The sequence below is a fragment of the Mytilus galloprovincialis genome, chromosome 4 (genome assembly GCF_965363235.1).
Source record: "Mytilus galloprovincialis chromosome 4, xbMytGall1.hap1.1, whole genome shotgun sequence".
Taxonomy (NCBI): Eukaryota; Metazoa; Mollusca; class Bivalvia; order Mytilida; family Mytilidae; genus Mytilus; species Mytilus galloprovincialis.
The window spans coordinates 60,163,720-60,178,720 of NC_134841.1; the positions used below are offsets into that span (position 1 = coordinate 60,163,720).

General features: G+C 33.1%; 1 protein-coding gene across 1 annotated transcript; it reads right to left on the bottom strand.

Moving 5' to 3' along the window:
* Nucleotides 1-8,157: 8,157 nt before the first annotated feature.
* Nucleotides 8,158-9,389, bottom strand: LOC143071058 (uncharacterized). The gene is made up of 3 exons (XM_076245135.1): nt 9,238-9,389; nt 8,703-8,808; nt 8,158-8,340 (listed from the first exon to the last, which is right to left on the bottom strand). The coding sequence occupies exons 1-3, from the start codon at nt 9,309-9,311 to the stop codon at nt 8,158-8,160; spliced, it is 363 nt and encodes a 120-aa protein (XP_076101250.1). The 5' UTR covers nt 9,312-9,389.
* Between the last annotated feature and the right edge of the window lie 5,612 nt (nt 9,390-15,001).

Sequence of the window (15,001 nt, forward strand, 5' to 3'; positions counted from 1 at the left end):
TTTGACATGCGTCATGTAGCACCATTTGCCTTCACATTCATGCTGAAGCAACATATTTTTTTTATATAAATATACTGTTTATGAAAAAACTTCATGAAATTATAGTCTTAGAAATTGTTTTACATTGTCTTATCGGGGCCTATTATAGCTGACTATGCGATATGGGCTTTGCTGTCTGTGTCATTTTGGTCTTTTGTGGATAGTTGTCTCATTGGCAATCATACCACATCTTCTTTTTTATATTTGAATAAAATTGAACTCCTTTCACTTGTTTCTTTTTTTTTATAGGGGAAGACCGTTGGCTTTGCACATTGATGCTGCAACAAGGTTATCGAATAGAATATTGTGCAGCTGCGGAAGCAGTCACATTTGCACCTGAGGAGTTTCGAGAATTTTTCAATCAAAGGCGAAGATGGATGCCATCAACAATGGCAAATATTTTGGATCTTCTAATAAGTTACAAGCGTACAACAAGAAACAATTCAAATATCTCCTATCTTTATATTTTCTATCAATGGATTTTGTTTCTGTCGTCTATTCTTGGGCCATCTCTTGTATTACTGGCAATGCGGTCTGCTATTAGTTCCGTTTTTAAGGATAGTGTTAGTCCATGGGTTGCTTACCTTCTGATTTATGGTCCTACTTTAGTTTTTATTTTCATTTGCCTAAAATGTAAAACACAGACACAGTTGACAGTTGCAATGGCTCTAAGTGCAATTTACGCAATGTTTATGATGGCAGTTTTAGTTGGAACCATTGTTAACATAGCAGAAGAGGGAATCTTTACGCCAACTGCTGTTTTCATGTACGTTCTTATTGGAATCTTCCTAATAGCTGGTCTTTTTCATCCGCACGAATTGACAGATTTATTCTGGGGACTTTTGTACTTCGTGTGCATACCATCCGGATATTTATTTTTAATTGTTTATGCAATATGTAATCTAAACAATGTATCTTGGGGGACACGAGAAACACAAACGGCGGTTCTCGAGCAGCAGTTTGATGGAAAGCAACGGCGAAAAAAGAAAACAGAGGAAGAATTTGGAGTTGTCTCTGAAGATATTCTTGATGATATTCTAAAGCAAATAAAGACAACAAAAGTTAAAAATGCTTCGTATACAGATCTGATTCCATCGTACTTTCAATGGCATAATAATCTTGTACTTTTACGATCTTTAGAAAGCGTGCAGAACATTGTTAAACATACTGAATCGACAGTACCTGATGATGGTTCTGATCTACGACAAACAAGAAGAAAAAGAGTAAGCCTTGCACAAACAATCAAAGACAAACCAGATTCGGAATCTGTAGATGATACATCCTGGGCTGAAGATCACGGTCAAACTAAAGAATTACAGGATGACGAGAAATTATTTTGGAAGGACCTTATCCTGAATTATCTGAAACCAATAGATTCGGATAAAAAGAGAGAAAAAGAAATAGCTCGAAGTCTTAAAGAGTATCGAGATAAAGTAGCTTTTGCATTTTTCTTTGTAAATGCATTGTGGGTTGTCGTTATGTCTGCAATGAATGAGGTAAAAGGTCAGTTGAACATAAAAATTCCAGCAATTGGTAGTAACACAGTCATTGAGCCACTTGGACTTATGTTTTTATCAATATTTGCCCTTCTTCTCTTTATGCAGTTTATTGGTATGATTCGACATCGATATGGCACACTCCTTCATGTTTTGTCAGCAACAACTCTGAGACAAACTCAGGGAAACCCTGAATCAATAATCAACCGAATAAAAGATATTTCTTCCATATCGCCGGCCAGTGAGCCAGAATTTGTCACCACCAAATTGAATCACGTAGGCGAAAGTGGTGCTTCGGATACGTCAACAGTTGACATGGAAGAAATCGACCAAATTTACGAGAACATCTATGACTTAAGGTCGAAGAAGAAAAATGAGCTTGGGAAATCAGTAAAAAGACCTACAGCTCATCTTTCCAATATGCCATTTGATCTGAAAAAGACATTTCGTACAAATGTTAAGACTATGAAACGACAACATAAGGGCAATAAAAGGTATAAGCAAAAAACAACTGAAAACAAAGTTTAGAGATTATAGGCATATTGATTCGGTATCATTGGAAAATGTCAGAGACCGAGACTATCAACGGTTAATAAGACAAGATTCACTCGCAGGATTATATTGATGTCAATTTAATTTCAATTTTTCAGTTTAAATAATTATATATTTTGGTAAACTTTAGTAAAAACTCGTCCAAGCAAAGTCAGTCGTTCACAGTTTAAATGCATGTTGGTTTTTAGTATAATTAAGGCAACCCAAGTTATGGTTCCAACTTCTTAAAGTAAAGTTAAACTTAGAGGGATTTTAATTTTCTTTTAAGAAACTTTTGGTCAGAAGCTCTTGTGGTAGTCACTCGGACAGAAGTTGTGGTAGTCATTCGGACAGAAGCTCTTGTTTAAGTAGTTGTACATCTTTGTTTTTCTGATAAAGCTCTTAAGCTGGGGTCACACATTCACGATTTTTACTGCCGTCCTTGACAGGACCATTCCCGATTAAAATTTATCAAAAGTCTGATCAAGATCCTATGAATCGTGGATGTAAATTCAAACTTTAAAAATTTAATCACGACAACAATCAGATATTGTTCAGGAAGCGTCGATATTCAACCGTTTCCAAGCGAATTTATCCCGATAATCCACTTCTAAATCCGTTTCTAATTAGATTTTTATCTTTCGCCAGGTAAAATTCGTCCGAGTCTGTCACGACTGCGTCCCGATTCTACCGAATGTAATCCGACAGAGATCAGATAGTGACAAGACAGTGAACCGACGCTGACGGAAGTTATCCGTTCGAACAAATTTCTCCAGATCGTTCCCGTTCCACAAGACACCGTCCCGAATACACAAAACATTGTTAGGAATTTGATCCGATACAGCAGAATCTGTCACGACATAGGCACGATTGTAATACGACTAGACAACATCGGCTGAGTTTCCCCGAATGTTGCACATTTAATTGTAAACATATTTATAATATGATTTTTAACATTTAATTTATTAACAAAGCCATAGTATTATAATGTGAACTTATATATTGATCTCTTTTCTTTACTTAGTTATCTCTCTTTTATAGGCTTCATTTCCTACATGCTTATATGTCAATAATATTTAAAAAAAAAAAAAAGTACTTCATAATTCTTATACTCTGGTTGAGTATTTCAATAATTACCAAAAGTTGGTCAATAAAAGTATATATATGATTTACCATATTTGATGCGTTTAGTGCTTTTGTCTAGGTTGACCGACACGATTAAATCGAAGCAAAAAATGGGGACAAGGGCTGATATGCATAAAACTACTTAGGTTAAGATACTAAAATATCGTGGAATATGAAGAAAAATGTGTCCATTCGGATCAGATCTTAACTAAAGTAGTTTTATGCGTATCAGCCTTTGTCTCCATTTTTTGCCTCGAGTTAATCGTGTCGGTAATCCTAGACATTAGCACGAAACGCATCAAATGTGGTAAATTATAATTTGGTATCTAGAAAAAATATATCCAGAGGTCAACTTTGTTAGATGCAGTCTTTTTTGTCTTGTTGAACACAGTATTATAGATACCAAGTATAAATATAACGGGATTGGTTTGTAGATTTGATTAGGTTAAATCACGAATTGTCTCCCCTAGACATAATCGAAAAAAACAAATTGAAATTCAATTTATATGTTCATTTATCTAATCAATTTTCACACTCCTAAACATGTATATACTATTGTAGTCTCATATAACAGTTAAACTGTAATAAGGTAATATACATTAGTTTGTAATTAGTAGGTATTAGCTTTGTCACTCTTTCTCCAAAGTATCACACTTTCAATATATGGTTAGTTAAATTACAGTTTTGATAACAGATATACCTATACTCTTATATATAGCATATAACTGAATTAATGTGATATTTTCTTATTTCATTAAACGATAAAAAGTTTGTCTTTTTATTCTACTTACTTCGCCTTCGTCGATACCATCATCGAGTACTGGTCTGTTGTTTTTTATTCAATCTGTTCATCCATATATCTCCGTATAAATGTTTATATTATTATATACACCAGCTGTATAAATTAAACTCACCTTGTAAAAGAGAGGTACAACCCTTAATCAGATGTACAAATTAAACCGCGCTTCTAAGAGGTACAACCTCAATCAGGTGTACAAATTAAACCCAGCTTCTATGAGGTACAACCTTAACCAGGTGTACGATTTTAACCCAATTTCTAAGAGGTACAACCTTAATGAGGTGTAATAATTAAATCCAGATTCTTAGAGGTACAATCTGAACCAGTTGTACAAATTAAACCCAGCGTCTAAGAGGTACAACATGAACCAGTTGTACAAATTAAAATCAGCTTCTAAGAGGTACAACCTTTACCAGGTATACACTTTAAACACTGTAAACTGTGGACTTAAATCAATTTTTCGAAACACTAATGATGCTCTACTCTACTAATAGGTTAACTTGGCTGTATTTGGCCAATTCGTTCGGAATTTTGTTATTAACTGCGTACATTATCTTTTCTTAAACTTCTTTGATACGATCGTCACTGACGAGTCTTTTGTTGACGAAACGCGAAATGCTAACCATAATACAGAATGTCTCTCTTTAAGTTTTATCCGTTTGTTGCACTTTTGAGTGTCTAATTCTTTTTAATCTGTATTTAATTTAAAGTGTATGCGAAATATTTGTATTGTCTGTAAACAGTTTCTACTGTTGAAGTTGTGAATATCTATACAATGTAGCTTCATGTCGACTGAAAAACATTTTAAAGTTAACCGTCTCAAACGAATCAGCCATTCGGCGACCGTGGCTGCCCCCGCAACCGTGAACATTATACTAGTAATATATTATAAGTAAAATCTAAAAAGTCTTCCTTTGATCAATCCCCTAAATAGAATTTTACCATACAGTTTTTCGGAGTCAATTTTTGACAAATAGCCGATCGGATCGACCATGAAGGCCATATATTTCTTCAGATTGGACCCTAAGTAAGCATCAAATGGTTTAAAGAAATCACGTTGGTCTGATTCTTATAGGGTTTTTTTTTCTCTAAAACCACTGAAAAAATGATGCCAATCATGTTAGATATAATATTCTGTATGTTATCACTTTGATTCTAGTGACAGGTTATATGTTGCCCCTTTGGGAAAAGTAAATCAATGTACGAGATTTAGGCTTCTTGAATTATTTAGTTGTGTTCATGTTGTTTTTTCTCTCTCGATTAGCTAGCTGAACATAAACATACTACATGTGACATGACAAATTCTAAAAATATATTATAATTTATTCTGTAAAAATATGAAAATAAACAAAAACAAAAAGTTATTTACAAAAATGTATACTGTATATGATGCTCTGTGTCTTTATCTTCGAAATTCACGCTTGATTAGTTCAAAATTTGGCAACCTTGCTTGGCATCCATTCTTTTCATTAAATTCCTGAAAAAAAAACCCAGTTTTTTTGTTATTTAAGAGACTGAACAAAACTAGTTGAAAGTATTTTGATTGATATATTTTAATAATTCATTTATCTATTGAAATTATGCGCCTTTAGCCAGTATCTCATTTGATTTCAAAGAAATATATTGTCTTCTAATTCCGATTCATTGCATAGAATAAGTTTCATATTTTCCTAACGTTCAATAGTCCTAAATGATATATTTTAGTCGCGGACCTTTATTCATTTTTTTTTCATCCCTGTTAAACAACCTTGCATTGACCTAAATCTATTGACATAAATAGTTTATAGTCGTGAATATGCCTGTAATGTTTTCAACTGGACAGTTAGGAAGCCCAACAATCAATTAATATTGCAAGTTGTCAGTTTCATTAAATCTGTTAGAGAATAAAATTGAGAATGGAAATGGTGAATGTGTCAAAGAGACAACAACCCGACCAAAGAGCGGAAAACAGTCGAAGCCACGGTGGCTTACAAATGTAACTCTGTCAAATCATCTGAAACGTTTTAAATCGAGTATATATATTTTTTTATCGTTGATTTAATAGAATGTTTACTCAGTAAACAACAATCAACCATATTTATAAAAGCTCTTGTAATAATCTTCATAACGATACATTGGTTAACGCAGAAGTATTTTTTGTGTTAGTACTGTCACTTGACTTACATATGCTCAAGAATATAGTAAATGAACTTACCTGAGGCATGGTAAACTGGTATTTGCTACTCATTCTTTGCACAACAGTTTGTACTGGTATGATTGTGTGTATTCTACTATTTCTGAAATGAAATAAAACATATTGCTATGCGGTACATTGTTGTGTACTTGGTTTTTATCTTTCCAACAAATTTTGTGCGAATTTTCCATAAATCTTATTCCCTCCGACTGCTATATATTCCCGTCTTTAAATTGCCTTTTAAATGGTCGAATCTTCATTTCATTTTGGCTTTCACTTTATCATTTGTAATAATAGTTTTTAATTTTGTGACACACATGTGCTTTTGTAGTTTGACAGTTGACAAATTTAGCGCTTGCACTTGAGTTTTTTCCTATTATCGTGTATTGTTTGTTTGCTGGCTCAACATTCTTTCTTCAACGCCATGATAATAAACAGATAAATATTTTAACTGACATCAGTTTATATACAAATTACTTACACAGGCGTTGTCCTATCATTCATTTGGAATTCAATCATTTTCATTATGTCATGTTCCAGCTTAAACAAATAAAAAAACAAAAAGTAATTACAAAAGAACCATAATTGTGAAAGAAAAGGAAAATTTTATTTATCTGTGCATTTTTTTTATGTAACTATCACACTTTAAGTTCTAGCTCTTATCTTGACACTGCTGGGAAATATTTATTTACTTCCTATGCATGTATCTAGCACCAAAATCTGTCATATATTTTTCAGTGGCAGTTCATAAAAATCAAGCGGTGTCAAATTTCAGTTCAACAAAACAAAAAAACCTTTTGGTGTGGGATTTAAGGATACTATCCTTTTAAGTGTGTCCATGTGTTAGAAACGTTGACTGGAGTTTAATACAATATATTTTTCTACAGTAAAGTGCTGAGTGTAATTGTTTTATAGTTCCTTGTTTAGTTGAATATACACATGGAAAAAAGTATTGCAACACCAAATTGAAATTGAAATTAAAAAAAACACTTTTTATTTTTTTGTGATATAATTTGGTAAAATAGAACTACTTAAACATTATTTAAGTATCACCTGAGTTTAATCAATAAATATCGACTCGGTAAGTTTTTATCTGCACATGCAGCTACTGTACCCGTAAACAGCAAAACAGGTGTTTTCATCCTCATTGTTTTCAACACTTTAAATAACCAAAATTTTAAAGTTATGTGATTGACACCTTGTAATGGGTCATCGACAACTCTTAACTGCAGCAAGATGACAGATTATCAGCATGAGTGAAGCAGGAGGTCGCTGTAATAACTGCACGTATTGTTGGTCATCACCATTCCACTAGAAGTCGTTTTGAGAATTAAAAAATGGCACTAAACGATGTTAAAGACCTTCCGAAATAAAGAAGACCCTCTATACCATTTGCTAGGGAAAATCAAGCAAAAAAAAGGTTGGTCAGAAGGAAACCCCTTGCATACAATACAATCCAAAAAAGAGAGTGTTTGGCATACAGGGACCTTTTAACAAGAACTGTTCGAGATTGACTCATCGCTACTGGTTATCGTGCGATAAGACCATTTCGGAGACCTTTGTTCACGAACAGACACACAGTTTTCCGTATCCAATGTAGTGCAGAGCTCGCTAAAATTGAAAATTAGCATCATGGAGGAAGATTCATTGTTCCAATGGAATTCGGGTCATCTTCGGTGGACGGATCGTAGCCCAGATTTGAACCATATCGAGCATATATGGGACACTATTGGGCGGGAAGTGCGCGAAAGGACACCCCAGTTCAAACACATCATGAAATAAACAATGCCCTTCATCAGAAATGGTTGCTGCTACCTTAGCAACAAATTAGTCGATTTTTGGCAGGAATCAGAAGACGTTAAGATGCGGTTATCCGTTTGAATGGAGGCTGCGCACAAAGTACTAATTCTTTGGCGTGTAACGATCAACCATGATGTGAACAGTCATCTGAAGATTAATTTTGAAATGTCTGACATTGTAAAGTTCGACTACAGTCAAAGTTGTAAAATGCATTTTTTTGCTTGCTTTAATGTTTCTTGAAGATGTTTCTGAACTTTATTTATTGCTTTTTGTGTCGTGTGTTCTTCATGCGCACTTAAATTTTCTTCTATGTAATCATTAATCTGCTTTGAAGTATCCAACTTGTATGTAACTTTTCTGTTGGCAAGCCAACACACCTGCAATGTTAATTTTAATCAATTTTTAGAAATAATAGTTTCTTAGAACTGATTCAAATGATAATCGTATTTAAAGCATCTGTTGTCATTTAGCCAAAATGTTTACAAGAATATTTGTCAGAAGTCAAGTCAATGTATGAATGTTGTGGTTCCTATCTTAGGTGCAATGACTTCTGTCCTTATCAAAATTCGGGGTTGGTAGTATCACAGTTCAATTTACTCTTATCATAATAACTGTTTAAATAGTTCCATTTGACAATCCCTTTTTCTTCAATTTCTTTTTTCTGTTTTATCTCACATATTTTTTTCTGGTTTCATGGGAAGGGGGAGGGGAGAGGGCTAATGTGAATTAGGACTATTACCTTTTGCTGATTCTGCAATTTCTTGTAAATTTGATTGTGCTTTTTAATTTCCTTTTCCATTTCTTTGATTTTCTTTTCACATTGCTGGACAATCTTCTTGTCAAACCTACAACAAAGAGTGTTAAACATATTTTTAAACATGATTTGACGAAATTGTTGAAATCTATCATTTTTTTAAAAATAATTATAGATATAAGAAGATGTGGTATGATTGCTGATGAGACAAATATCCACTAAATTTCAAATGAAGTGGATTTTAGCGATTAAAGACAACCATGAGGCCTTCAACAATGAGAAAACCTTATACCAAAAGGTCAGCTATAAAGGCCCAGACATGATATTATGAAACAATTCAAATGAGAAAACTAACGGCATTATTTTAAACAAAACAGTTTACAAAAATCAAACCAATTAACCTTGCATGGTCAAAAAGATTATAAAACTCCCAGACCTTCACGAAAACAATGGATATTAATTCAGCTCAGAAACTGAAATTATTATTTAACTTGACTATTGAATTCTTAAAAATACTTACATTCCACCAAACACATATTCTATTCCATACATCCTTGGAATATATATGGTCATTACGGCATCTGTGGCCTCCATCTCTATTATTTTTCTCTGCGAAAAGTTACTGAATCTCTGCTTGTAATACTATTCACGTCGTTGTGAAGGAATGAAGAGAACGATGGGAAGGGCCGACGTCACAATAAAGACGTCTTCCAGTTGGACGTTAAAAGAACAATACGAACGACCTCGAAAACTATTTTCGCCCATAACTCTTGGATTGGTAGACTGGGTACGTTTCTGTTAATCAAACTAATGGTACATGACAAGGTGCGACCATAGAGAATATGCTCAATATGAAAATAAGGAGATATACGGAATGTCAATGTGAATACTATCCATGCATCCGAGCACTAATGAATATAAAAATAAGAAGATGCGGTATAATTGCACCAGAGACCAAAAGACATAGAAGTTAACAATATCGGAGGTCACCGTACGGCTTTAAATAACGAGCAAAACCCATACCTCATATTCAGCTATTTGCGGCCCCGAAATGAAAAATGTAAGACACCGAAGTCGATTAAAGCGATAACAAACAACCGACCGGCCTCCATGGTGGTTATTGAATAAAAACGTTACAAAAATACCTACTCGGCAAAGCGTTCCTTTGTGTCATCATATGTATTTGGTTTTGTTATGAAACTTAATTTCACAAAACATCTATTGGTTGGACTGTATATCTTCAAATGAAGGAACTAAAATGGTGTTCCACAGAAAACTCTCAACAGGCTAACACATAATTGGCTTAATTGACCATTTGATACATTTTCGCCCATAACTCTTGGATTGGTAGACAATAGAGTTAACAATATCGGAGGTCACCGTACGGCTTTAAATAACGAGCATGGGGATTGTGACGTCATGCAAACATAATGGCTGCTTAAAAATTCGCTCATCTGATTCGGATAGAAGTTTACCAAATTTGGAAGCATATTCATGAATCAAAGTTTTTCAACTATCTTCATACAGAACAAAAACCAATTGCAAGACTTTAGTTCAATTTCAGGAACTTTCCAAAAGTGTATTTAAACTTTATTCAAAGCGAATATCAACCGAATCAACGTTTACCGTCACGGAAATACAGATCTGGACATATCAGACAAATTTACAAGTTGTAAAACTGGATACAAAGTTAACGGTATGAACATTAATACTAATTCAAACATTAATTAAAACTAAAACATAATTATAACTATGAAATTCTTTATTTGTTTTTCATAACAATGTCCTACTCGTCATAGTGCAAAATTCCGCGAAAAAGACGTCAACGTTTTCGCAACCTATAGGTCTATAAACATTGAAAAATGGATGTATACATTGACGGTGCATGTAAAAATAACGGAAAGCCGTCAGCAAAGGCAAGCTTTGGAATACTCTGGGAGAAAAATAGTACAAGAAATAGTTCTGGTCTAGTTCCAGAAACATACAAGCAAACCAATAATACTGGAGAATTATTTGCTGCAGTTAAATGCCTGCAACAAGTTCATCAACTTAATATAGTTAATATTCAAATAAAAACTGATAGCGAATATTTGGTAAGGGGGATCACCAGCGATATTACATACTGGAAAAACAACAACTGGAAGCTCAAGTCCTCCGGAAAGGATGTAAAAAACAAAGAATTATGGTCAGAGATTGACAATTTGTCAACAAATTTAAATGTATCTTGGGTATATGTTCCGCGAGATTCTGAAAGTGAACAAATCGAGGCCGACAAACTTGCAAAAAATGCACTAAATATTAAAACAGTATCCACTAACATAATGCAAAGTCAACAACAAATCACAATTCATACAATTGATGAAAGTGAATGTAGTGATAATGATGATGAAACAATTCCGATGAAACTAGTTACCCCACGCCGGAGTACTACAATTCAAAAAGCAAAGAAAATTAGCAACAAAACCAGCTCGCCATCATTTGGTGTTATTTCCGCATTAAGAAGAATTGAAGGTTTACTTCTATCTACATCTGAAGATGTCTCAAATTTAAACGACACTGTAAACTGTCACATTGACACTTCAAATAAACAATTTCAAGATATCAATGATAAATTTGTTTCCTTGGCAAACACAGTAAAAGTGCAAACTAGTTCAACATCAGCCTCTGTTGAAGAAGTGTTAGAACAAACCCAGATCATAAAAGCGGACATTAACTCTAATAACAAAACGTTCGTTGACAAATCTAAGAGTTTATGGGATAAACTTAACTCATTATTCCAAGAAGTTAAATCATTAAAGGCATCAAACGAAAATATCGCTATGCAAGAACAAGTTGCCCAAATACATACCAGTACCCCAAACAGCAAAAGAGAAAAAAATAATTTAACCTCAACAAAAATGACACCTGGAACATACAGTAATGCAGTAAAAAGTGGATTACAGTATAGAACAAGCCAATCAACTACTCCAAACACATCAGAACCGTTTTTGAGACAAAGGGGTGAACAAATACCAAACGTTCAGTATCATGTGACAGAATTGGAACGTCCCAAATATCCATTATTTGAGAAAAACAGTAACAAGAAAAACTTATTTCTAATAGGAAGTTCTACACTAAAACGAATGTCGGCCAGAAAAATGACAACAAATAGCATCACAACAAAAGTAAAGACTATCCGTGGAGGAAGAATAAGGGATATTGAGAATTGCCTTATAGAGCATATATCTGATGGCAAACTCGACTGTGTTGATGTCATAGCTGTGCATGTTGGAACCAACAATGTGTCTGATAGAGATACTGTTCGTACTATAATAAATGATTATAAAAATCTTATTCACACGGTAAAACAGAGCTTACCGGAAACGCAAATAATTATTTCATCAATTCTACCAAGGCCTTCAGATTACAAGTCAAACCATATTATTTCTGAAGTAAACCAGCAGTTACTAACAGTTGAAGATAATCAAGTGAAAATACTAGATAACACGTTAGACTTTTTGTACGGCAATCGTCCTAATCAATTGCTTTTTCAGGACTATGTACATACCAACGTAGACGGTGCTAAAGTTCTAAGCCATAACATTATTTCTTGTGTTAACACAATGCTTAGATTGTACGATTCAAATTCACAATTTGAACAAAATTTTTATTCGGAGAGGATACCAGGGAGGAGATATGCGCCATTAGAGACAACCAATCAAGATTATCAACATCCACATTCATTTCGTCCAAACGTCTGGAATTAGAAGAAACTTTTGAATTCTGCTCAAGTCAAGCACACGATTGTATTTTATATCATTCTATAGTTATTCTCATTGTATATGTTTGTATTGCTATTTTTCTTCTTGAGCAAAATTCAGAATGCTCCAAGTATACCCAGATCAATCCTTTTATATTCCCACACAAATCCCTTAACATCTGTCACTTAAATATAAACCATGTTTTACCAAAATTTGCCGAAATACAATACTTAATTTCGGATTCAAAATCAAACACGCATATTTTATGTTTGAGTGAAACATTTTTGTCAAGTAGTGTCAAAAATAAAGAGATCAATATTCTAGGGTACAATTTACATAGAAAAGACAGAATAGATAAATCTGGGGGTGGGCTTTTACTTTATACTTCAAAACAAATAAATACGTTTAGAAGGATCGATTTGGAAATGCAAGAAATTGAGTCAATGTGGATAGAAGTTATTAATATTCATCAAAAGCCTATTTTACTAGGTTATGTATATAGACCACCTAACAGTAATGCTGACTGGGTTACTAAGTTTGAAACCATGATGTTAAAAGTTGACACTGAAGAAAAGGAAACTATTATTATGGGAGATTTTAATATTGATATAATGTCAAGTAAAAAACATGCTAAGTGGTCACACATCAAAAATATTTTCAACATGAGTCAAATGGTTACAGAACCTACCAGAGTAACTAAAACTTCATCTACTTTAATTGACCATGTGTATTGTAATCTGCCAGAAAATATTAATTATATTGCAGTTCCAAAATATTCAATTAGTGATCACTATCCAGTATGTATTTCTCATAAAAGAGGGTTCAAAACGAAAAAGCAAATTCATGATTATATAACTTATAGATCTACAAAATATTTTAACGAGACTGATTTTATTCACCATTTATCTCAGTGTCCCTTTGACAGTATACTAGAAATTGATGATCCTGATGAAGCGCTACTAAGTTTTATAAATATTTTTACTGAAGTGTTAAATCATCATGCTCCTCTCATTAAAAAGCGAGTTAAACATGTTTATCAAAATCAGTGGATAAATGATGAAATTAAGGAGGGCATGAAAAAACGTGATTATTATCATAAGAAAAAAGACACATATAACTATAAATTTTGGAGAAATAAGGTTAAATACCTCATAGAAAATTCAAAACAAAATTTTTATACTGAAGTATTAGAACAAGAAAAAGGAAATAGTAGCAAATTATGGAAACACTTGCATAATGTAAATGGTAGTGAAAATCATCATAACCATGCAATCTTAAATGACTGTAGTAATAAACCAATTACAGACCCTAAAAGCATTGCTGATACTTTCAATAATTATTTTACAAATATTACTGAAAATGTTAATCTTAATTCAAACTCAAGCACCAGTTGTTCTGGAAAACTTGATAATTATATTTCATGTCGTGTACCAGAAAATGTCTTTTTTACCATACCACAAATAACTAATGAATTTGTTCTCCATCAATTAATCACACTTGATGAGAAAAAAGCAACAGGTCTTGATAATATCAGTGCAAAGTTTTTAAAAATGTCATCACACCTAATTTCAGTTCCATTATGCCACATTTTTAATTTAAGCATAAGAAAATCAGTGTACCCATCGTTATTCAAACTGGCTAAAGTTCTACCAGTTTTTAAAAATAAAGGTTCAAAAAATGATGTTTTTAATTACAGACCTATTGCAATTTTACCATTACTATCTAAGATCCTTGAGCGACACGTAAAAACTCATTTCATGAATTTTCTAAACAAATATAATCTATTGTATGTCATGCAATCAGGCTTTCGTGCAAACCATTCCTGTCAAACTGCTATGACTTCTTTGTTAGACAAATGGTTAAAAGCCGTTGATGAAGGAAATTTAGTAGGGGCAGTATTTTTAGATCTATGTAAAGCTTTTGATCTTCTAAATCACAAACTGCTCCTTCAAAAATTACAAAAATATAAATGTTCTTATAATTCAATTCATTGGTTTACTTCGTATTTAGCTGATAGACATCAAGTCGTATCAATTTCAAATACTTTTTCAGATGTATCTACATTAAAAGCAGGTGTACCTCAAGGGTCCGTTTTAGGTCCTATATTATTTTTAATATTTATTAATGATTTGCCTTTGTGTAATCCTAATCATAATCTTGATCTTTTTGCTGATGATAGCACTATTTCTGTAATTGGAAAAGACAAAAGGTATATAAGTCAGACACTCAATGTTGTATTAGAAAATATTTGTCAATGGGTTGATGAAAACAAAATGTTAGTTAATGTGTCAAAAACTAAGACAATGTGTATAGGTTCAAAACAAAAACTGTCTGTAATGTGTAATGACACATTAAATGTATCCATTAATGGCCAAAAGATTAATGAAAGTCACTGTGAAAAAGTCCTGGGTATTTTTGTTGACAAAACTCTTTCTTGGTATGATCAAATTAATCATATAATCAAAAAAGTTAATTCTTCATTAGCTTTATTAAAAAGAATCAAGAAATACTTGAATCACAATGCACGAATTCTATTTTACAATG